At 34.2% G+C, this 24232-nt stretch overlaps 4 protein-coding genes across 6 annotated transcripts; 2 read left to right on the top strand and 2 right to left on the bottom strand.

Moving 5' to 3' along the window:
- Window positions 1-3153: 3153 nt before the first annotated feature.
- On the top strand, window positions 3154-8145 carry LOC117904509 (SNAP25 homologous protein SNAP33-like). Its single transcript, XM_034817137.1, has 6 exons — window positions 3154-3318; window positions 4460-5048; window positions 6921-7014; window positions 7171-7301; window positions 7639-7736; window positions 7854-8145. The coding sequence occupies exons 2-6, from the start codon at window positions 4554-4556 to the stop codon at window positions 7951-7953; spliced, it is 918 nt and encodes a 305-aa protein (XP_034673028.1). The 5' UTR covers window positions 3154-3318; window positions 4460-4553; the 3' UTR covers window positions 7954-8145.
- Window positions 8146-9423: 1278 nt separating this feature from the next.
- On the top strand, window positions 9424-10023 carry LOC117904094 (inactive histone-lysine N-methyltransferase 2E-like). Its single transcript, XM_034816615.1, has one exon. It carries the CDS (start codon window positions 9424-9426, stop codon window positions 10021-10023), a length of 600 nt encoding a protein of 199 aa, XP_034672506.1.
- A 1556-nt stretch (window positions 10024-11579) lies between these two features.
- LOC117904510 (LYR motif-containing protein 4) lies at window positions 11580-14666 on the bottom strand. Its single transcript, XM_034817140.1, has 2 exons — window positions 14313-14666; window positions 11580-11835 (listed from the first exon to the last, which is right to left on the bottom strand). Exon 1 carries the CDS (start codon window positions 14598-14600, stop codon window positions 14328-14330), a length of 273 nt encoding a protein of 90 aa, XP_034673031.1. The 5' UTR covers window positions 14601-14666; the 3' UTR covers window positions 11580-11835; window positions 14313-14327.
- A 996-nt stretch (window positions 14667-15662) lies between these two features.
- On the bottom strand, window positions 15663-22247 carry LOC117904698 (heparanase-like protein 1). 3 transcript variants are annotated; one of them, XM_034817446.1, is made up of 10 exons: window positions 22013-22247; window positions 20456-20715; window positions 20297-20333; window positions 19930-20113; window positions 19064-19212; window positions 18741-18974; window positions 16976-17165; window positions 16696-16821; window positions 16470-16569; window positions 15663-16229 (listed from the first exon to the last, which is right to left on the bottom strand). In XM_034817446.1, the coding sequence occupies exons 2-10, from the start codon at window positions 20663-20665 to the stop codon at window positions 15840-15842; spliced, it is 1620 nt and encodes a 539-aa protein (XP_034673337.1). In that variant the 5' UTR covers window positions 20666-20715; window positions 22013-22247; the 3' UTR covers window positions 15663-15839. The 3 variants fall into 3 exon arrangements, with proteins under 3 accessions (XP_034673337.1, XP_034673338.1, XP_034673336.1); XM_034817447.1 differs by lacking the exon at window positions 22013-22247 and adding an exon at window positions 21628-21789; XM_034817445.1 differs by lacking the exon at window positions 22013-22247 and adding an exon at window positions 21554-21642.
- Window positions 22248-24232: the final 1985 nt, after the last annotated feature.

Below are 24232 nucleotides of genomic sequence, written 5' to 3'. Positions count from 1 at the left end.
TTTTAATATGTAAATGAGCCAACAATTATGAACACAAAATTCTAAAATGGTAAGAATTCCAAATTATTCCTAAAAATTAAAAGATTAACTAAGTAATTTAAATTATTAATTATGTTTTAATTTTGAATCTATTTACTTAGTGAGAAAATTCAAAAAAATATAGTTGTATATATAAGAAAAACAATAAAGTTATAACTTATTATTATATTAGTTTTAAATTATTATTTTTTATAATGATTAGATCTATTTTTTTGAGTTCTTATTTAATTTAAATTTTTTTTAACCCATTAATAATTCAATATAAAAATACCGCTTAATTTAAAGTTCATTTTTTAGTGAGAAAAACTTATAAAAATATAATTATATGTAAAATAATAATAATAATAATAATAATAGAGTCAATATGCACCAATTTCTATCTATAAATTTCTAATATTAATAGGTTCAATATTTGAATTTTAAATTATTTTTAAATATTATTAAACTCATTAATAAATCCAACGTATTTAATTTGAATTTTATTTATCTACTTAAAAAAAATGATTCTATATAAATAAACATAAAAAAATAAAAACTATAGTAGTTTGAGACTAACTTTTGTTCATAAATTTTGTTATTTTTAAAATTTAATTAATAAATCTAATGCATTAAATCTTATGTAATTTGAAATTTATTTTTCTAATAATTTTTTTTAAATATGGTTTTGTATATAAGAGAAACAAGAGTCATTATAAATTAATCAATTTTTATTTATAGATTTCTATTGTTAAGTGGATCACTGGGATTTCAAATTATTTTTAAAAGTTATTCCACTCATTAATGGACATTATTTATAATTACATTATTATTATTATTATTATTATTATTATTTATTGCATTATTAATAATTGAATGGGTCCAATTTCATATACGACAAAAAAAAAATATCTCCACATTTTGTGATGACCTTTCCTCCTCCATTTAACTCATTCATCATGAATTCTACAACTACTTTGACCCTTTAATATATCATTATTTAATTAAGTAAAAATAAATCATTTTCTTTTTATAAAATAACCATGGATTCATGAATCATTGAATTTATTTTTAAATTAATTAATTACTCATTTTAAAAAACAAACAAATATTAATTAACCAAAACTAATCAGATAAATAAATAGATAAATAATTTTAAAATATATATAATAAACCACAAATTGATTAATTTTTTTAAACTAATTAATTACCCATTAAAAAAAACAAACAAACAACCAAACATTAGATAGTTCAAATAAATAAACACAAAATTATAGAAAATATACTATTATATATATAATTAAATAAATTATTCTTTTTAAGATAATATTTTATCTCAAATATATATGAAATAATGTTTTATTTACATTAATATTATTTTTTTCATATCATGTATATAATCTTGCTATTCCATATACTTACTATTCTTTTAATAACATAAAATTAGAAGATCTTTTTCCTCAAATTTCCCTTTGTGCCATTTATATCATACCTACAATAAATATTCTATTATTGTTAAGCCAATTCCGATGTTAAATATTATGAGTTTTAATTTGAATAAAAAAATTTATAGTATCTATTTACGATTTATGACATGCAATTAAATAAAAAAGAAATTATGTTCTAGAGAATGATTTCAATTTCTTATAAATGTTTCGAAAAATATTTTAAAATCCAATTGAACCTAAGATACGAATGATTGGGTTGCGTTAGAAAAAAAACACATGCATATGTAATGTTATGACTCATTATATATGAACTAAATATATATCTAATTTTACTTAATATTGTGAATTTAGATGGAGATTATAATAAAAAAGTCGTTCCATTTTTTTATGACTATGAATTCAATGAATATAGAAAAGGGCTGAAATCAAGAAAATGAGGGAATAATTTTTTTCATATCACATACATAATGTTACTATTCTTTTAATATCATGTAACATAAGGCTTCTTTTAAGTGATTTTTTTTTTCGAACTTTCTAGAACACGGCTTTTTAAGAAAATTTTGAAAATACCAATTCAATATTATAAGTAAAAAAAAAAAGGGGGTATGGATGGGTAGAAGCAAGTTGTGAAATGTGAAAATGGGTTTTTATTTTTTTTTTTATGGTTAAATTAAGTAGTAAGTAATAAAAAGAATAATTCATTTTAAACCTTCTCTTGATTTTCCTTTTTAACATTTTCTATTTTGGTATTAAGTTTTCAAAAAAAAAAAAAATTCAAAATATTTTTTAAAAACAGTTGTTTAGGCCTTGTTTAATAATTGTACTTAAAAACGGTTCTTGAAAATAATTTTTAAAAAATAGTTTTTAAAAATTGCTCTACGATGTATTGTAAAAAAAAAAAATCTATTTAAGAACCTAAAATGTTTTTAATTTATTTTTAATAGTTTTAAATATATTTTAAAAATAATTTTTATATCCACAACTTTATTTTTAATTATTATATATATATTTGTATAATTATTTCTTAAAACAATGATAAAAAAACAAGTGAAAACAATTACAAAATGTTATATGAAAATGTCTTATTTTATGTTTTCTAATAATAGGCTAGAAAACAGTTTTTTATTATTAAAAATATCTTCTTCTTTTTTTAACAAACAAAAAGGTGTTCTTAAAAATAGTCCTAAATAGAGTTTTAATATTTTTTAAAGCAAAATTTGTTTTAATAAAAATACCATGTTTTTAAAATTGTTTTGAAAAATGATTATCTACCTAAACCAAATTCTTTGAAAATTTTTGAAATTAAAAAAAAATATTTGAAGGGATAAATGAATTTAATTCTCTCAAATGTGTTAATTAAACTTTCAAATAAAGGCTCTCCAATTTTACCAATTTATAATTTAGGATGTGATTTCAATATAAAATTTTAAAAAATGATATATGAATATGAGTGGTAAGCATCAATCAATCAATCAATTAATGAGAGAGAGAGAGAGAGAGAAGAAATGGACCACCGTTGTCTAAATTGGCTACTTGAAAAAAGTCCATGTTTGATTTGTTCAAGAATGAATAAAATAAAATAAAAGCTTTTTTTTTTTGTAAGAGAAAAAAATTGGAAGACAAAAATAAAAATTAATCCACGTACACCCCATTTGATCTTGGTACTTTTCGCTGTGCAATTTCTCACCAATTTCCGACCCCAAGACTTTCTTCACCACGACACGCGTTGCCCTCTCTCTTCCCTTTGAATTTTCCCCCTCTATAGTCTATATATGCTTTCGTTTTTTCATTCTCTCAGGCAGCGTGGCTCTTGAGTTTATCCAAGATCGTCTTCATTTTTTTGTTGGGATAGCAGGTACTGAAGCATATGGATTCTTCGATTTCTGTTGGTTCTGTTTTTGGGTTTTGATTTAGAACGTTTTATCTATATGGGTTTTGATTTAGACCACTTTATGTGTCTGGGTCTGTTCAAATTTGTTGTGTTCATCCAAGATAGTGTCAACTTTTTTTCTTCGGAATTTTAGGTACTTGAGCACCTTGATTATTTTGATCTGTGTTTATTCTGCTCCTGGTTTTTGTTTTATAGCACTTTATCCATCTGGTTTTGTTGTAATTTCTTGTGATTTGCTCTTCTTGTGAAGATTGGGTGGTTAATTTTCTTTTGGACTTCATTTTCTTGCTGTCCAAACGAAAACCCATGTTTTTCTTTTGGTGATCTGAAAGTATTGCTGATATTTTTATGTACTTGTTTTTCGATTGTCAATTCGGATTTTCAGGTACCCCATGTGAACTTTTTCATGGGTTTGTGTTTGTTTTTACTTATCTTCTGTTTGGTTGCCAAGAAAATGGAAGAAAAGTTTAGAGAAAAAGAAATTTGAAATTTCCCCATTTTACGTTTTATATTTTTAAGAGAAACAAAAAGTCAACTTTAGGTCTCCCAAATAAGTTTACAGTTCCAATCGACTTGATTATTTTGCTCTTTTCTTTCTGTGAATCAAATCAAAGGAAAAATGTAAAGATCGGTTTTGATATATTTTTTTTCCTGCAGTTTCTCGGCAACCAAACATTTGGTGGGTTTTTTGATTGCTTTTGGCCTTCTTTTTAATATCTTTTTCAATTATCCCCCAAACCGTTTCTTTCCAAGAACGAAAAAAAAGGCCGTGCTCGATTGACTTGTACTCTTTTTGAAAATACTCGTTTGAAGAATGGCGGAAAGAAAGGGTCTGTTTGATGAACTTTTCTATATTTTTTGTGCTTGGGGAATTTAATTTGGTCGCTTTGTTTTCCCCCATTTTCATTTTTTTGTGCTGGTTTCTTATTCTTGTTATGTTTCAGATGGTCATCTTAACTCATTTCTGAATCATACTTTCATCCTACTGAAGATGATTTCAGTAATTCGAATTGAATTCACTGTGAATTATGGGTCATTCTGTTTGGATTATTACTATTTCTATTACCAACATCATCTCACATGTTAATATTGCTTGCTTTTACAGGAACATTGTCCAAGTTTGATATTGTAGTTTTCTTGCCTTATTTTGATTCGAGGATCAACTGCCCACTAAATTTTTTGCTTCTACCCATTAAAAAATGTTTGGTTTGAAGAAATCCCCCTTGCATAAGTTTGCTAAGCATAACTCAGTTGACCCTGGATATCCTCATTCTTCTAGCACCAACCCTTTTGATTCTCATGATGACCTTGATGGCAAGAAAACCCTTAAACCCTCAAGAAGGACTTCTTCTGAACCTATGCTAGCTACACAACCTAACCCCAACCCATTCGATGATGATGTGGGAAAAGGGTCTTCTTCTTCATCTTCAAATTTTCTTCTTTCATCAGAAAGAAACAAGTACAAGAATGATTTCCATGACTCAGGAGGAATAGAGAATCAATCTGTGCAAGAGTTGGAGAACTATGCAGTATACAAGGCCGAGGAGAATACAAAGATGGTCAACAACTGCCTGAAGATTGCAGAGGATATAAGAGAGGATGCCACTAAGACTTTGGTCACCTTGCATCAGCAGGGTCAACAAATTACCCGGACCCACATGAATGCTGCTGACATGGATCATGATCTCAGCCGGGTATGGCTTTCCTTGTTCACCAACCTTCCTTGTCTGCTTAGAGATGGGCTATAACATGAGAAGTGTGTTAAATTAGTTAAGAAGCAAAAAATTTTGGAAAGTGATGAATCATAAGATGAACTTTCTGATAAATCAACGCGTTTATTTTTTTTAATTTTTATTTATTTATTTATTTATTTATATATCTTGCAGTCTGTTGTTTCCTTGGGTATATGCTTCTGTTGAAATCTGTATGTCTCAGGATGAAGTTCCTAGCTATAAAATATATAGATTTGGAAATGTGTTCAGATCAAGGGTATTTAAGATAAGAATTGAGATTGCCTTTAGTCATCTTCATAGTGCATAGCATTCTTTGTGCAAGGGTTAATTCTGTTTTAATCTCAGAATGGGAATTCTGTGTATGTGTGCATGGCTTATGAATTAAGGATTTTCTTATATAGGATTTCTAGTCATGTTAATAGAATTGAATGGGAATTAATCTGCATCGGCAAAGTAACTACTTTTCCCTCTGTCATCTTTTTAGCATATAGCCTTCTTCATATGGGGTTTAGATTCTGTTATTGCTCAAGGATTGGAAGGAAAATGATTGCAAATGTATGCACATACACTAGGCATAAAGGTCAAAGTTTAGTTCCTGTGAAATAGATGAATAATAAATCAACAGCATTCAGCATTAGTTGATGGAGTTGGTTTTTTCTTTTAAAAAGATATTTTTAATGAGAATGGAGTAGGTAATCTTCAGGATTCCCTTGCAAAGATATTATAGGCAATCATGTCAATATTCGCAAAGTTTTGCTCTTTATAATTACCATCACATCTGTTATTAGATGATTTCACAGTTTCCTGAAAAAACGCATCTAGAGGCTTAATATTGCAACTAATAACTATCAGAATTAGAAAATGTCAGGACTTGTGTCTTTGATAGAGATGGTCAGGATCCATTAATAGCTGGAGTGGTCCTCATAGACATAATTTCTTCCTTATTTAGTTCTATGAGGTGTTGCTGTATCTAGTACATGTGGTTTTTGATTGCTAGAAGGAAAGAACTTGTCTATGTACATAAACACTATTTGGAGTAGCATTTAAGTACAAGTAATTACTATTGTGGTGGGATGAATTTTTTTTGTTTGGGACTTGTATTTAAAAAACGCTTTTATTAAAGATAAAGATAGTTATTGTCATTTTTGAAAATTTTAATTAAATAAACATTTGCTTCCTGCATTGCATTTGAGGAAAAGCATGAGCCTCCCTACTTTAAAATGCAGATAAATTATATGCTAGGAAGCAGGGCCCATGGTTGAGTGTTTAATCCAAACACTCTTAAAAAGTTGCATTAAACCTTCAAATGTAGTTTGTAGCATTTGAGAAGTTTTTGCGAACAGCCTAATAGTTCTTTGCAGGCTGACATGTGTCCCAACATGATTTATCTGTAGGTTACTCCTTTTCCATCTTGCTCTTAGGCTACTTAATGCAAGATGCTTATTTTAACCTAACAGCCTTATGAATAGGATCTTTCATAATTTTGCTCCATCATCTTTTTGGGTGGAAAGTGGAACATGTGCATCTCCATTTGACCAATAATGTTAGTAATACATCCAAGAGTTAAGACTCATTCAAACAAATCCAATTAGATGTTCTTCAGCAGCCAATGTAGTGAATGTAGTTTTGGCCCAGATGTGTAGAGGGCTATGAATTGTATGTTTCCTTGAACTAGAGGATGTTGCTTATCCCACATTTCAATCTTGAGCTGGATTTTCAGAAATGCTTGAGAGGTCATGTGGTTCTTCCTGCTTTGGTATGCTGGATTTTATTGCCTGATATTTAGTATTAAAAGAGACATTTCATTGATTATTATTTGATGTTTGATTCCAGGGTGAGAAGCTTCTGGGAAGTCTTGGAGGAATCTTCTCGAAGACCTGGAAGCCAATAAAGACCCGCCCAATAACAGGGCCTATTACCACAAGAGGTTAATTTTCTTTCTATGCTCTATTTGCCTGATTTATTTATTTTTTTTGTTTCCATTCTGTAAACTCATACTAGCAAAAAAATTAGAGGTGATGCCTCGTTCACCAAGCATTATGTATTTATTTATTTTGTGTGTTTGACTTGGTTGGTTTTGCAGATGATCTGTCTTACAGGAAGGGCAGCCACATGGAACAGAGAGAGAAGTTAGGATTGGCTCCTGCTCCCAAGGGACGGTTGGCTACAAGAACACCACCTCCTGAACCGACCAATGCACTGCAGAAAGTTGAGGTCTGTATTTGTTCATGCTGATTCAGACTGCAGCTAGGGTGTTTGGACTAAGCTAGAAATGAAATTATTACATTTGTTTTTGCTTGCCATATGGAATTATTTACTTTGTTTGGTTATGGCATTTAAAATTGTTATTTTTCTTGATACTTAAACTAAGATTGTTTGACGATACTCATGTCGGCCTGGAATAAAATAAATAATGCAATGTACAAATATACATGACAAATTCCTAGCCCCCTGCTAGGAAACCAAATTTGAATCGTTTCATTTTCTTATGGTTACTAATATCTGCATACAATCTCACTGTCACTGTTCATATGGTATCATGTTAAAACAGGTGGAACATGCAAAGCAAGATGACACACTTTCAGATTTAAGTAATCTATTGGACGAGCTGAAGTACATGGCTGTTGACATGGGAACTGAAATTGAAAGGTTGGTGATTTTATTGAAATTTTCTGCATCAAATTCCAACTTATTTTGTTGATTTTATCAACTCATCTGGTCAAAAACACATTTTTGGTAATACAAGAGTCTCTTTGATGATTGCAGTCATAACCGAGCCTTGGCTCCTATGGAGGATGATGTGGATGTGTTAAGTATCAGAATTAAAGATGGGAATCAACGTGCTCGTCGTTTGCTTGGCAAGTAGTAAGACCATGGTGTTGTCAGGACTTATCTTGTCCACCTTGCTGTCTCCTTTCTGATGGATATGTGCTGTGCACTCATTCTTTTTGGATTTGGATCTCTTATCATGATATCTTGTTTCTCTGTACACTCCCTTTTAATTGGAATTACAATCAGAAAGTATAAGAATGGTTTCTGATGCTTAGAACTGTTAAAACTCCAATGGTATATTCAGCTAACTATTCTGATTGCTCATGTTTCCCTACTTTACTGTAATCAAATCTGCCCATCTCTTGCGACTAGTCCGCCCAATTCTCATCCGGGTTCTCCACAGTTGGTCTCTACCATGTTGTGCAGCCCCTGGTTGTGTTTCTGGTTTCCCATAAATGGATCTCCCTATTTGCAACCCCAATGAGGAAGGAATCCAAAATATTTGTAGAAAAAGAGAAGTTGTAACAATCTGATTTCAATCATGTAGATATTGTCCATTTTGGGCTCAAAGGGACCCTCAAGGCTTTAAAACGTGTCTATTTGGTTAAGAGGAGGTTCTACATATATAACGTTAGAAATTTTCTCCCTTATCCGATGTAGGACATCACAGAAGTTCCAAACATTGAGTGACCTCCTCGTGTTAAAGTTTCAACAAAAATTGGATTGTTGGCTACTAGTGCATAAATAGTAAGGAAAAGGCCTCCAGAATCCACTACCATAATAGGGTAAAATAGTTCAAATTAAATAAAATATGAGAGGGGGGATGCATAGAACATCAAGAGTGCAGCCCAAGTTTGAAGATTCGAAGGTACTTTGAAGCTTCTTGAGGATATGCCTGTTTGAATATCCTTGAAGAATGAACTTGTTTCAAGACCCCGTCTCTCCAAACATATCATCACGTCTTCTCTAAGATTGGGGATTGGGAGTTGGGAATTTCATTCATTTCTTTGGTATTATTATTATACAACATGTGTGTGTGTTTTGGTTAGAGTGAAGAGATAAAGAAATTGATTAGGAATAAAGATAAAACAAGGAAGGTTCATACCTCATATTTATATTTGTCACAAGCATGCATGTGTACCAAGTTTACACACACAAGTCCCTGTCCATGTCCTCTCCCCGGTTGACCCCAACAGTACCTCCCTCACGCGCTCTCCAACACTCTCTCTCTTAATTTCCATTTTCAAAATTATGTGAATTTACCAACAGCCACTGAAGGATGGTCGTTTTTTTTTTTCTCTAAATTTCTATTGCGACTTGTGAGCGTAGAAAACCAGATGGGAGTCAGACCTGCCCACATGTCAGGGGTGCGTGTACCACTAGTTATAAAAGCGCGTGGGTATAGCAGTTATTTTTGTATTTATGCAATTGAAAGCGGGTTTGTCCATGCACCTCTCTTGTTTGCATCCATATTTGAGTTGAGAGAATCACCTCCTTCCTTCCTCATTCTCTCTTTCACTCTCAATTCCTCTTCTCCTTCTTCTCATTTTAAATATCAATGCCCATGAGAAGCTCTTCCTCTTCTTCCTCCTCCTCCTCCTCCTCTTCCTCCATCACGACCGCCATCCCTACCATCACTGCCTACTCCTTCACCTATCAACAGGCTCTATGGACAATCCTCCTCATCCTCATTGTTACGTCAAGAGTTCAATTGTCCGGTGCCGTATTCCATGAGGACTCTTCTAAATTCCCTCAGAGCCGCTCTCACCACTACCATTTCAGTTCTCAAACCACATTTCGCCTTTACAATAACCTACCAACAAACCACCACCATTCTCCACTACCACCACCACCACCTCCACCACCGCCGGATGAGGTGGAAGATAGATACAGTCACCACTCCCATTTCAGTTCTGTAATCCCATTTCAACTCTCCAATCAATTTCGAAGGAACCGCCACCATCCTCCACCACCACCACCGCCACCCTCGGATGAAGTGGAAGAGAGATACAGTCACCACTACCACTTCAGTTCGCAAACCCCACTTCGCCTTTACCATCAACTTTCAAGAAACCACCACCGTCCTCCACTATCACCACCACCGGATGGATACAGCACCGAGCAGCGGGTGGTTCCCTCAGGTCCCAATCCACTCCACAATTGAGGAACACTGCTCCTCTTCTAATTAAGCATCACTGCATTGAACCTCAAAAGCATTAATGGAGGTTGTTCTCCAGAGAGAAGAAGAAAGGTGTTCGATGGCAGAGAATGAGAGCTCAAAGATGAGAAAGAAATCAAGCCAAACAGTTCCTTACTTGTATTTTATTTTATTTTATTTCTTGGGTTTATTTTTGGAGATAATGATAAACCCATGAGTGGAGAGAGGGCATTAATTTAAAGGTTGCTTGGGGCCTGGGCTGAGAGACATCAATTCTATGAGTCAGCTTTTCTTGGGGATGGCAACACGATCCTTCCTTTGCTGATGCCATGTTAGCTGCAAAGCCTGCAGATCAATATTTTCATGCGCAGGGTTTTTCCCCTTATGTGTATATCATCAATTAATGATCTTTGTGCTATTCTACTCACTTCTCTTCTTTCTCTCTCTTCCTCTTAAATACTATCCTGCCTTTTTTGCCTACACACCCTGTTGTGGCAGTGGGGGCAGTTGAGAACCAAACCTTCAGTTATAAGCAATAAAAACCTTGATACTTCTTTTTCAGCCTAGCCTGCACTGGTGAAGATATGGCACTGCCATTCTTTGTGCATCAAACAAAACCAACCCTACTCCTCTGTGTTGTTGCAATCACCACATTAACATTTCTTTTCCGTGCAATTAGTTTTTTCTCTTTCTCATTCTGATCCAAAAAGTTACCCACCAAAGAATGGAAAACAGTAGAGGCAAATCGGTTTTATTTCCTATTTCATAAATGTTGCAGCAGGGGTTTCAAGCCTCTTACAAAATAGCAATTACAATTAGCATATGGTCGTTTATCCCAATGCTAGCACCACTGGGCCATGGCATGCTCAGCTTTTGAGTCCTGGGAGTCTACGTGAGCTGTTTTAGGGGGCATTGAGGTGGGTTGTTTGTGGGCTTAAGTCTAGGCAATTCCACAAACTTCATCTGGATGTGCATAACCAAAACCAATTGCATTGCAGAAGTAACTAGGAGAACTATTCTTTCCAGGGGAAATTAATGGGAACAGTTCAATGGAAGAGACGGGCAATTCAGAAAAGAGAATGGACTTTGAAATTCTAGGATGTTTAGGTTTTAAACCCAATGGTGTAGGGCATATTAAAAGAAGGAATTCAGCTACACACAGCCACACAGGTGGTAATCAATTTAGAAACTTGGCACATACTAGGGCAAACATTAGAGGCCAATAATTATAATGACTAGCCATGAATATTTTGGTCCATACTAATTTCTAATGTCATAATTTAAATGTCTTCAGAAAGTTTATCAATTGTATGCCTTGCCTTCCAGGCTCCCAGCCTTGAAGATACATCCTTCCTTGAGGATACATTCTTTTAATTCAGCTCAAAGGAGCATGTGGCGGATACCTGAGCAAATGAATCCTACCCTCAATCCTTAGACAGAGGGCTGGGTAACTAATTCTTCTCCAATGCTCACTCCAAAAACACCAAGGGCATGGATCCAAGGCACTCCACTATGCTCCCATCTTTCTATTCAGCTTGATATTATCTTAAGATATTCAAAACTATGGGGGATAGGAGTTCACATGAAGTCGAGATAAGGCTACAACTCTGTCTATATCAAAACAAAATCATTTAAACCCATAAAGATTTGTAGTAGCAGCAGCACATTTGAATGCAACATAGATAAAAAAATACTAGCACATATAAATATACAGGCAATCCATTTGGACCCTAGGATATTTTAAACGCAGCCATTTTCCCTCCTGCTCTGTTGCTGCTTGATTAAGACAGTGCACACTTCTTTGATCATTTATTCCAACTGAAAAAGAATCATGAAAAATTGTTAAACTATAACATGACTAGACATGTACTGGCTCAATTGCACAGTTCCTCAATACTATACAGCAATACTTTTAATATGTAACCAAATTACAACAGTATTGATTTCACAATTGATAACACAACTTATCTTCTGATTTCACACATGCATCACACACAAGGAAGAAAATCTGATTGTTATACTTTGAAAATTCACATAGATACACATTTAAGTGACTTCAAGCATTAAATCAGCACCAATCTCTACCTCAACCCAGTTCTCTTAAAGCATCACATGAGCATTTGTCCTACAAGCTGTTTGACAATTTTTACTCTAGGGGTAAAAATTCAAATCTTATTAGACCAGGAAAAAAGAGTCTTCATTTTGGAAGTAAATTGTGTTTTGGATAAACATGAAACATAAGAACTAGCACCATATGTTGCCAGGACCACAAAAGTTTTTCATCTGCGCTCAATCTCGAAGATGGACATGAAACTGTGAATGTACAGAGCCTTGTCCTTGGCTTCAATTTAGTCTTCCCACAAATAGTATGAGAAATAACAGTCAACTTGTACCAGAACAAGGAAGAGAGAGTAGACATGAATTTTCTTCTCAAAGGTGTCAATAAGAGAGAGAGAGACAGATAGAGACAGAGAGGTAGAGAGTTATTTCATCTGTGCTCAGTGTCCAAGATGGTTTTGAAACAGTGAATACACGATGTCCTGTCAGCTTCTTCTCTTGAGCCATCCCACAAAAAAAAAGACAGAGGGTTTGGAGGGTAGGAAAGGAGAGAGAGAGAGAGAGAGAGAGAGAGAGAGCAGAGAAGGATAGAAGAGCTAGTATTCTGGAAGAGCTCATTGGTGGTTATTATAGTCAAAGAAATTACAAACCATCTGGAGTAGTGAAATCACAGTCCCTTTGGTGCAGACAAAGGAAAAGAGAGGTGACATGAATTTCAATCTCAAACTTCTTGATGTGTTAGACACTAGAGAAATTACTGAATTGAATTTCCCCCTTTCTCATTCTAAAGTGGTGAGCTGATGGTTGACAATGGTTCTTAGTTTAACAAAATCAAACAGTAATGATTGTCAAATCTTACATCAGTCTTCCGTTTTGTATGTACAATGTAACAAAGGGTAAAGGATATAGGACTAACAACCATCAGAAGATCAATTTAAAAAAATAAAAAATTAAACTTTTGTGACCTAGTCATGCTGGTCTCTAGATGAGAATGCAATTTGGTTCTTGTCTTCAAATTCTTTTCAGTACTCTTGTGAAACCTGTTCAAATTTCACAGCATTTGATGGACATAAAAAAATATTTTGACCTCCCAGGAGTTGCTTCCCCTGAAAGTCAGGCCTTCCCAAGTGATTTTCTAGCAATATCATTTCCTATAATAAAAATAATCTCCATCATCCCTAATAAATTATGTCTCCATAATTTTGTTACTCCATGAACATTGAAGAAGGTAAAACCAACTTCAACCATCAATCAGAATCATCCCTTACAGCCAAGAAGCACAATTTCTCAAGGCAAATAAGACAAGAATATGACATAAAACATCAACCTAATAAACTTTATATCAACAAATATTGAGGCTCCCTCAAAGGTTTAAAAGATGGTTTACAAAACAAGCAGACCCAATCATTTATGGAAATCCACAATCCCATGAGAATCTGCTCACCAATTGTTTCACACTAAAAAATTCAGAAATCTCCATCTTTTAATACCCAAGGATTTAAGTTCTTAATTAGTTGCAAAAGCTTGCGATATAACAAATTGAATCCAAAAAATAATAATAATTATCATCAAAAGCTGAAAATGCCACTTTAACTAGTTTGATAAATTCAAACTTAATAAAATCTCAAACCCCACCCATAAATCAGTCATTAGAAGCTGAAACCTAACACAATCATTTATCCTACACTATAAATTGAAGAATATACACTTATTAATAGCCAAATTTTCAATCTTCATAACAATGGCTACAAATAAGAAATCAAAAGCCATGAGTTTCACTTCGAAATCTATACAAGTCCAAAAACCTATGAAAAATTATCCACCAATTTTTCAATAGGAAAAAATCACCCACCAATTTTACATAGGAAGAAAATCAACCATCAATTTTTCAATAGGAAAAAAAAAAATCACCCACCAGTTATTCATGAAAATCAAAATCCTGCAAAAAATGATTTACCATAATACTTATTACACAACATATTGACAAACCTCCAAATACCAATCACCCAGGATTCCACTTCTATATCATCAACTAAAAAATATCGAAGCAAGTTCATGAAATTGGCATCAAAGGCTACAAATGCCACTTAGAAACCAAGTGAAAAATTACTCATCAATTATACACCAAATAAAATAAATAAAAATCCAAATATCCGTTTTCTTATTCCGTAACTCACAAATATCCGTTTCTGCCACACTCAATACAAAATTCAAATACTTGAAGTTAAGCTACAAACCATGAAAATTAGGGTTCAAGCGTGCTTAATTTCCATGACGCTCTTGAGCTTGGGAACGTAAAGCGAATAGACTATGACCTGCCTTCTGGCAATCTGGAGCTGAGACTCGGCATCGGAGTAGGCGGCGGCGATTGAGGAAGGGTCGGAGACGTGGCGATTATGGCGGAACCCGTCGATGGTACGCCTCTTGGTGTATTCTCTAATATTGTAGTCCGAGAAATCGCGTGCTGTGCGGAGGAGAGAGCGGAACAAAGAGAGGATTTGAGATTTCGAAGGTGTTGATGCCATTTTCAGTGAGGAAATCGTCCGTTTGGTTGATGAGAAAGTGGAGGGATAATGAGGCGAAGGCGGAACTATGAGAATATGAAAAAAAATCTCAATGTTGAAGCAAGGCACGTGGGCCGAGGCCCGCAGTTTTGCAGGGCCCAGTCGCTTTGAAAAGCCCACGGGTGTTTCAACGCTTTGAAAAGAGATTTTAAGCAAGAAGATTTTAGTAAGATATATTTTCCCCTTTTTTAAATAATAAATTTTATTTTTCACACCGATAGTATGTTATATGATGAAATTTTAAATTAATAGTAATTTAAAGTTCATTTATCAATGTTTTTTAAAAATATTTTTAATCTAAATTAAAATTTCATTTTTACTTCGAAAAAAAACACTTGACAGATGATTTTTTCAAAAACACTTTCAAGAACGCTTTCATTAAAAACGATCTGAAGAAAAACATTACCAAACACACTCTTTGTATTTACCCTTAATCGTAAAGGATGTAAATAAAATTAATCATATATACATATGTAAGTCCGCTACAATATGTGCATATTGACTAATCAGATCATGTCACATGTATATTTTATGATCATTTTTTTTTTGTACTATAATCCTATTATTTATGCATCCCATTATTTCATACCTTCGTCCGATAATCTAAATTTCATCGTACATCTTGAAGAGTCGGGATTTACACACTAAATTTAGCCTTTATTTCTATTTTCTTTTTCTTTTTCCTTTTTTCAATCCCCTATGTCACAAATTTGAATTGAATTAATACTTGAGATTTGGGGGTTGCTAAAATAGTGGAATTAATGTATATATTCTCCCTATGATGGAAACATTTGGCAGCAATGTTTAGACTAATTGCTAGTACTCAAACAAGCATGAATGTCTGCCTGCAGATTCGTCTTGCCCCTGAAAAAACTCTCAAGTGTCTATATATATGTCCAAACCAACAAACCCAACTCTAATAAAGCCTGGATTTACTTTTAGACTTGAAGCATACATTGATAGCCAAACATAGCTATTTTTTAACAATACATATATATATATATATATATATATATATAGATAGATAGATAGATAATTACAATTGATTCATTGTTTCTTGTTTTGTTCCCAACAGATATCTGTGTACTTGCTCTAAATACAATGATCTTGATCTTATTCTTAATACAAACTCTTAGCTTCTGCAGTCATGACCCAGTAAGATATATAGCTTGAGAGGTGAGTTTACACAAGGATGAAGGATCACGCACAAGCTGGGGCATCAAAGTTGGGGAATGCAATGAATGCAATGGACAATGGATTGATGAATATCGGTGCATTCAGATTAAGGCGGACTGGGTTCAAACTTGGGATGTTTCCATCATCAGTAAGCTCCAAGGGCATCCCATTTAGAACCATGGTCTGGCTTCTGAGGTACCCATCTTTTGGAGTTAGATGATACTCTTCTCTGAATAATTGTTCATCTGCCTTACTTCCGATCCATGACACTGATTTCTTGAGACCATGCATGAAAGCACTTCCTCTGTACATGGTTGTCTTCTTCACAAACAAGTTGAGGTTCATGCTGTTCTCAACATTGATTTGGAACGTAGTCTGGTTGCTTAAATTGATCAGGAGTAAAGTTATGCCTGCCTGTAATGACACAATGGCAATGGTCAAAAAATTGTAAAATGGGCTAGGTGGACCTGTAAAAAATATCACTAGAAATTAAGTTTTTATTTTATTTTTCTTTTAGATTTGCAAATATGGATACACTATCCCAGACGAGAATCTTTTCATACCCCTGTTTGTGTAATGAAAACCTCCTACCTTGACACACTATTGCCCTTCATTTAAATAAGAAAAAAAGAATAATATCGATAAAGCACTTACCTTCCCTTTTGAACAATGGGCATAAGAGCGTAAAAATGGTGAGGCAGTACTATCAACAGCAAGTACACCTTTTCCCATGAGTCGATGCCACAGAAGGGCGCTGTTCAGAATCAAATACCAGATTTTTGGATTATATAAACCTTTCAAGGGCAAAATGTAGAAACTTTATCTTGGTTCTTATTGAATAAAAATTCAATTGCAAAGATATCAATCCCAAGGTTCTTGCCTGTAATAATCAGGGTTGGGAACTAAAGTGGTTGTGTTGAGGAGACCATAGTTTCCACCAATCAAAGTCTGCCTGCAATAAACTTTAGTGTGGTACTTGGATGCCATTCCTAGCTGATCTAAGTACCTATATTTCATTTACAAATATACGTAGTGAGTTGTGATGTCTAATAACACAGTCCAGTAATAGCTGAATGAGAAATTTCTCCCTTTTTCAGGCAAAGGAAAGCTGCAGTTGGAAGGAAAAATAATGATGAATGCAATGAGGCAAACAAGATTACCAAAAGCTGTTTACAAAGGTGTTAGACACCAGATGACCACCACTGTTATAAGCCCCACCAGATTCTCCAACCCAAGCAGAAGCCCAAGGGCCCCAGGTTTGAAGGGTTTTGTCAAGGCTCTTGAATGTTTCTTCTACCCTGCTCAAGTAATGGGGATTCAGTATCTTACTCACAAGATTGGGATCTACACCTGAAACGGACAGAAATGTGAATGTTAATGGCAATCTATATGGGGAATATGAGAACTAAAGAAATGATGTGTAAAATATACAGTAAAAAAAATGTATATCTGTGTGTTTTTTCACAATGGCCGTGAATTGTTTCTCTCAAAAGAAATGAAAAACTACAACTACTTTCTAATCAATAAAAGATCCTATTGAAAGGGCCAAAAAGGAGTGATAGCTACTACATGTGGCATGTTACAATATACAGTAAAGAGGAAATAAAAACAAAGGAAAAAGAAAGGGAGTAAGATTTAAAAAGAAACGAAACAAAAGCAACAGCCTCTCTTAAAGTACCCTCTAAATCAACAACAAAGTCCCAGGAGGATCTTTAAATTAGCAACCCCTCAACACCCTTCTTCTTCCCCTTATGAAAAATTATTATGCCAACTGGCAATCATCAACTTAACTGTTTCAGAAGAACCCAATGAATGCCCACACCCATCCATATGAAAAAAGCCACCTCAGGAGAGGCCCAAGAATGCCAGGCTTCATTCTACCACCTTTACCACCTCCTTCTAAAATGCTCAACTATAAACGTTTTTATCCAAGGTCTGAATTCAATACATGACATTGTTTTTGTTTGCCACACCTTCCTTTCTGAATATGGTCCACAGAAATCACTACTTCCTCTATCTGCTGATTCTGCTAGTCCCTTCTGAAACCTGGCATCCAGTGACCCCCCCCCCACATCCACCCCATCCAAGCCTCCTCCTCCTTAGCTGCATTCCTACAAAAAATTGGAAACTTCCCCATGAACGAATCCTCTCCAGTCCACACATCCTGCCAAAATGAAACCCTTTCCCATTTCTGACCAGAAAATTGCAATGAGAAATAAAGGGCTTGTTTGGCAATGTTTTGAAAACAGTTCTTCAAAAACAGTTTTTAATTGTTTTCAGAAACAAAATTCTAATTGGGAACTCAAATACGAAAAATTGTTCCCTAGGCTTATTCTTCATAAAAGCATTGTACACTTGTGTATAATGCAAAAGTTTCCAAAATATTATTCGTTTTTTCAATGTTGCTTAGAACACATTCTTAAAAAAAAAAAAAAAAACCTGCTTTTGGAACAATTTTTCAAAAAACTGTTTTTTATTCCAAGTTTGTTAAACCATGTTTTCTGAGTTAGAAAACTGTGTTATGCTCTAACGAACAAACAACCATTTTCAAAAACTGTTTTTTATTCCAAGTTTGTTAAGCCATGTTTTCTGAGTTAGAAAATTGTGTTATGCTCTAAAGAACAAACAACCATTTTCAAGAACAGTTTACAGCCCAAATTCTCTCATTTCACTTTAATTGCTTCCCAAAGTCTCACACAAGAAGATCACATTACTTCTTGTGAGAACCAGATGACTACACCCCCTATAACCAATTGACAAGTTATTCATATAATTATTTTGTACATTAAAAAGCTGTATTTCTTTTGGTAACAGAGTCCAAAGTTTATATAATCAATAATGTTTATGTTCATATATCAAAACTTTTTTTTTTTCAAAGAATGAGGAAAAAAAATGGTGATTAACAAATTGATCACAGGGACTCACCTGCACCCAGATTATAGATATGATGTGTCACAACATTGACTGTGCTTGAACCCGAAACCTGAAGAAGCTTAGCATACCAATTCTGTTCATAGAATCCTCCTGGTGCTACAAGTAATGGTTTGACATTCGAGTTATTATACAGCTTATTGATGATAGCTTTAAGGTTGATTAAGTCCTTCCCATACTGTTCAGCATTAACGCTTGCACCAACTCCACTTCCACTCAACTCGTTACCTGAAAAGGCATTAGGTGGGGAGGGGGAATAAGGATGAGGCAAAACACTACAGTTTGGAAAAGCAAGAGATTTTCTTGCAAAACCCTACCAAATTCCCATGAATCAATCTGGTATCCCTTGGAAATAGTGTACTTTATGAAGTTCTGAGTGTTACTTGAGTCCCAAACTCCGGCCCATGCGCCTTTTCTTATCTGCTGCCTCCCATAGAGTGCATTCAACCCAAATGTCAGAATTACTCTGCAACCACAAGATTCAAACAGTAATGACATCAAAAGTATGTCCCCTCTCCATCTATGAATTGCAAACTTAAATGTTTTCTTTGGGGGAAAAAAAGAAGAAGAAGAAATACTTGAAACTCAACCCTATATGGACAACAATTAGCAAGTTAAATGGCATTTATCTCCTCTTCAGATACTAGTTCTGGTGTGAAAACTGTAAGAATGAAAAACATGTGCTGCTGGGAACAGCACTGCTCTGTTGCTAAAAAGAATTTTTTTTTTTTTAATAAGACTGTTTCATGGACAAAAAAAAAAACAGATCCAGTAAGATAAGTTTGTTCTCTATGAATGCTGCATTGAAATGGATATACACATCTATATTAATAAAGTAACTTTTTCATGCATTTTAAAAAAAACCCTGGACCTATCACTGATGAATGCGTATCTGTTTCCAAATCCATGTTAAGAAAGAAACAAACAAATAGAAGTATGTGAACCACAGTTTCATGGAATCAAAAGAAACAGAAAATAATAGAAAAGAAAGTTGACCCTTAGCATTGGGGTTAACCAAAATATAGATCAAATGACAACAATGTTACATGAAAAATAAAAGATTTCCTTTATCAATTATAAATAAGGGATTTTGGCCAACCAACACTTGATCAGTTGAATTGTACATATCCCACACAAATAATTGATTGGAAATTATTTGGAAGTTCAAAAGCTAAATATTTACCCTGTCTGACTGAACAAGCGGTTTAGCTCATCCCACCTACTCATGCGTAAACATCCCTTCGAAAATCCAAATAATCCATCATTCATCTTTCTAAAAGGATGGCAAGGGGACCTCAAAGGTCCGATATCATATAATACTTGGTCTTGCAAAGAACCTCCAATTCTTATTCTCAAATGCTTAAAAGCTGTCAATACACCAAAACTCAGAGCATTATAACATTTCATAAAGAAAACAAAAATAAAAAGTCCAGCAAGATGCTAATCAACAAAAACCATATTGTAATTCTTTAGGCTTTAGTCATGCTTGAATCCCACAAGAAAAGGCCACTCTCAGGGTGACACAAGCTTAATGATCCAAATATACAAACCTTCAATTGCCTTGGCAAAAAGAGGATGAGACAAGTCCTGAGAATACCAAAACACACTAATCAATATACTTCATGGTTTTATTTTTCTGCAGAAGCTAATTTAAAATATGGGAAAGCTGATCAAATCTTAGCAAGAAGAATAACTTTTTAGAGCTGTACCATATTTATTACAGATGAATATCCCCATGGACAGTGGTTGTAGTTACACTTATCATGAGGCCACCAATCCAGAGTAGCACAGATGAAGTTAGCATCAGTTTCAGCAACTGTTGTAGCCCCATCAACTTTAATTATTGCATCTTCAAATTCTTGAGCCAAGAACGCAGGGAGGGTAGCAAGAAAAAGAAATAAGAAGAAGCGGAATCCCATTGGGGGAACGAGCAAACCAGCCTCAATACTAACTCAACTCAGTCAATTAACTGAAAGAAAAAGGACAAAGTTAAAATATAGAGTGCTAGCAGTCCTTGTTTCTAACAAGGAATAAAATTTCAACAGATCACAGAAAGGAAAACATAGAATTTGAGGTAAATCATTAGCCCCTAAACTAAATCAATTTTTTCTAGAGGGATGAACAATTTACAATTACCAAGTGAATTCAGATATAAGGAGTGTTTAAATCCCGAAGGCTTCAAACAGTCTCTCAATGCCTAACCCATACATCAGAAAAACTGATCAAACCAACAATAAAATCTTTTCACCAATCAGAGATGGGTTTGAAATGCTTCAAACATTGATGAGCATTTCAAAGATAGAAATCTTATATCTGAGAAAACCGTCTGACTCCAGCTCATGGGCATTTATTCCTATCTATAAAATTTATAAGAGATACCGAGAGTGAAAGCAAAGCCACCCCAATTATCCATTGTTGCGTATCAAGAAAACCACTGAATGAGAAAATCAGATCTAAAAGGTCAAGAAAGAGCACAAATTATGAAGAACAGTAGTGCTTGAAGCTGACTTTTAAATTTTAATATAACCAGGAAAAAAAAAAGGAAGAAGAAGATAACCAAAGTACTAGCTTTTTCACATAATACCAGCATTTAGTATGAATGAATAACCAAATCAGGCATCATGCACTGTTAGGTTGCCAAAAATTCAAGGGGAAAAGAGGACTGAATTTTAAGGCTTTACTATTTGGAACCTCAAGGAAAAAAAAAATCACTTCAACTGAACCAAATACAACTCTCTAGCCGAGTTGTGCTAAATTTTAATTTGTAAGAAACCTAGACAAGATACAACGTAAGATTCAAATCTCACTTTCATGTCTTCCCCCACACCCCACTTTCTCTCTGGCCAAACGGGAAAATAAGGATCACCCAGATAAAAGCTACCTTAAATGACGAGAGCACAACATTAGTGATAGTAGTGGAGCTCAAATCTGAAGCAACTTTTCCGATAAAAAATACATCAAATAATTGAGTGGTGGCACTAGTAGATAAGCCACTCTCTCTTTCCTCGCTTTTTCTCTCTTTGGCTTTACTGGTGCGGTTAAACCGACAGACAAGCTAAAAAAGGCCATCTCAAGTTAAATGGATCGGACTCAGATTTCCCGGGTTTGGATGAAAAACCCAAACCGATAAGAACATAAGATCACCCTTACACATTCCTGTCTTTTCCACACTTTCTCAGCAACCAAACGGAAAATAAAGGACAAGCCATATAAAAGAAAACCTCAAACGAAAAAAGAAAAAAAAGAAAAGAAAAGAAAACACTCACCGACAGTGACAAGGGTTGAGCGGGCTCAATTCTGAAGCAACTCTTCCCACAAAAAACCCATCAAAACATCGACTGCTCAGACTAGAAGCTTATCGTTTCTCTCCCTTCCCTTATTTTTTTCTCACTTTCCTCTCCCTTCTATTCCTGATGTACCAACCAACGACAAGACGACACCGTCAGGTGAAATGGGTCGGAGTCAGATTCCCGGGTTTGGGTAAGAATTCCTCCATTCCATGTGAGGTTTTGAACGTAAATAATGAATAATCAGCTGTTAGGTGTGGATTACAGTTGAGTTGATTAATTAGCTTTATAAGAAAGGTTAAGATAAGGCTTAGAGGTGGCAGGTCTTGGCTTTTCAATGAACATATATTTATATCATTTGCTAAGATTCCAAGTTGCGAGTGTAGCGTGATGAGCTTAGCTTGAATTGGAAGTGATGCCTGCACCAAATCTTTGCTTCCTAGAACAAGGGTTTTCCTCATGGGGAAAGAATGTTTTTGGGGTTAGTTTATATTATAAGTGACCATGATTTAACTACACTATCTCTCAACCTCTAGATTTGTTTAAGCATTGGTAAATATGTATGACCCATCTTCTGAACTATTTTTATTTAAATTTTCACTGTAACCCAGATCTAAAACATTGTCCTTATTTTAGTTCCATTTGGTGTGGACAAATCCGATCCATGTGCTGGGCCAGATCTCTAAAGTCTAAACCCCATTTTGAATTACTCCAAGCTAGCTCAAGAACAGTCTCCTAAGGGCTAGCAGGCCCAAGAAAATAGGGTTTTACCTTTTAGAGCAATGGTAGATTGGTTGGTGCCTCAACTTCCATGGAGTCAGGGTTGGTGCCCAATGTTTGTAGTGTTGTTTCCCCCAAGTGGATTCTACCTAATGCCATTCTCTTCCTATTTCTTCACTTCTGGTGAAAAGTACCCATTCCATGGTCTCTGTATTTTTTATTTTATTTTTTGTTTTTATGTGTACATAACCCTCATTTTTCATGTCTAATCTAATACAAAAGTTCGAAGATTTTGACCCGATCAACACTCAAAACTATGTTTAATGCGAGTAATGATTGAAGCAACCGTCACATAAGATATGGAACACGAGTGCTACTTTTTTAGTCTCGATTTGGATGACTTTTTGATACTTATTTGGTATGAGTCAATAAATTTTTTTTAAAAAGCAATATTTTTTTGTCTTTTACTTGAAGTTTTTTGAACAAAATTAGTCAAATAAATAAAAAAACTTTTATTAAATTTTAAAAACAATTTTTGATATCTTAAAAAACATTTGAAAGAAACTTTTATGTATTAAGTAACCCTCGTTTTTCATGCCTAATATAATAAAAAAGTTTGAAGATTTTGACCAAATTATTGATTTCACCTATCCAATCAACATTCAAAACTATGTTTAGTTTGGAGTAACGATTGAAACAAACATCACTTAAAAGAAATGGAATACGACAGTTACTTTTTTCTATTTCGATCTGAATAGGTTTTTAATATCTGTCTTACAAAAGTCAATAAAATTTTTTCAAGAAGCAAAATTTTTCTATCTTTCATTTTAAGTTTTTTGAATAAAATTAGTCAAATAGACAAAAAAAAAGCTTTTATTAAATTAAAAAAAAAAAAAAGGCTTTTTCATTTCTTAAAAATCATTTGAAAGGAACTTTTTTATAAATATATATACTTATTATGATGTTGATTATTGAAGTATGAATTGTTCTTTTCTGAATTCCAATCAACCTATCACATGCCTGAAATTTGAAAATGTTGGTAAAGAATGGCCCCATTGAAAAATTCGAAAGGGTGACATAGTCCACATTGCCCTGATCCAATCACCATAGAGTGAGTGCTCCACCAAACTAGCTTTCGAGTGCATCCATGGTATGTTTTGAAGGCATGTCAGACCCTGTTCTTCATCTCCCACATTATCAGCACATCATTCAAAATCTCAAGATATAGTTGTAGATCTGTCTGTCTGTCTGTCTATCTACCATTTTTCAAAAAGTTTCTGACAAAATCTCATGAATTGGGAGGTGGGTTTTCTTGGAAGTCAATTTTTTTTTTCTTGAGAAAATGAGAGGGAGGAAAAGTGGGAAATGGGCCACAACCAATCTTTGGACACAAATGGTCTTCTAGTCCATGTGGTGCTTCCCTAAAATGAAACCCCACCCACCTTGATGTGACCCTCCTCTCCACTATAGTCTTCACCA

Source organism: Vitis riparia, chromosome 17 (assembly GCF_004353265.1).
Source record: "Vitis riparia cultivar Riparia Gloire de Montpellier isolate 1030 chromosome 17, EGFV_Vit.rip_1.0, whole genome shotgun sequence".
Classification (NCBI taxonomy): Eukaryota; Viridiplantae; Streptophyta; class Magnoliopsida; order Vitales; family Vitaceae; genus Vitis; species Vitis riparia.
This window is presented reverse-complemented; position numbering and strand designations above follow the sequence as displayed.

Coding starts and splice junctions, on each gene's coding strand:
- LOC117904094 (XM_034816615.1), top strand. CDS start 9,424: ATGAGAAGCTCTTCCTCTTCTTCCTCCTCCTCCTCCTCCTCTTCCTCC.
- LOC117904698 (XM_034817446.1), bottom strand. CDS start 20,665: ATGGGATTCCGCTTCTTCTTATTTCTTTTTCTTGCTACCCTCCCTGCG. Junction 20,334..20,455: donor ATTCATCTGTAATAAATATG/GTACAGCTCTAA, acceptor TGGTATTCTCAG/GACTTGTCTCATCCTCTTTT. Junction 20,114..20,296: donor TTTTGCCAAGGCAATTGAAG/GTTTGTATATTT, acceptor GTGTATTGACAG/CTTTTAAGCATTTGAGAATA.
- LOC117904510 (XM_034817140.1), bottom strand. CDS start 14,600: ATGGCATCAACACCTTCGAAATCTCAAATCCTCTCTTTGTTCCGCTCT.
- LOC117904509 (XM_034817137.1), top strand. CDS start 4,554: ATGTTTGGTTTGAAGAAATCCCCCTTGCATAAGTTTGCTAAGCATAAC. Junction 5,049..6,920: donor TGGATCATGATCTCAGCCGG/GTATGGCTTTCC, acceptor GTTTGATTCCAG/GGTGAGAAGCTTCTGGGAAG. Junction 7,737..7,853: donor ATGGGAACTGAAATTGAAAG/GTTGGTGATTTT, acceptor TGATGATTGCAG/TCATAACCGAGCCTTGGCTC.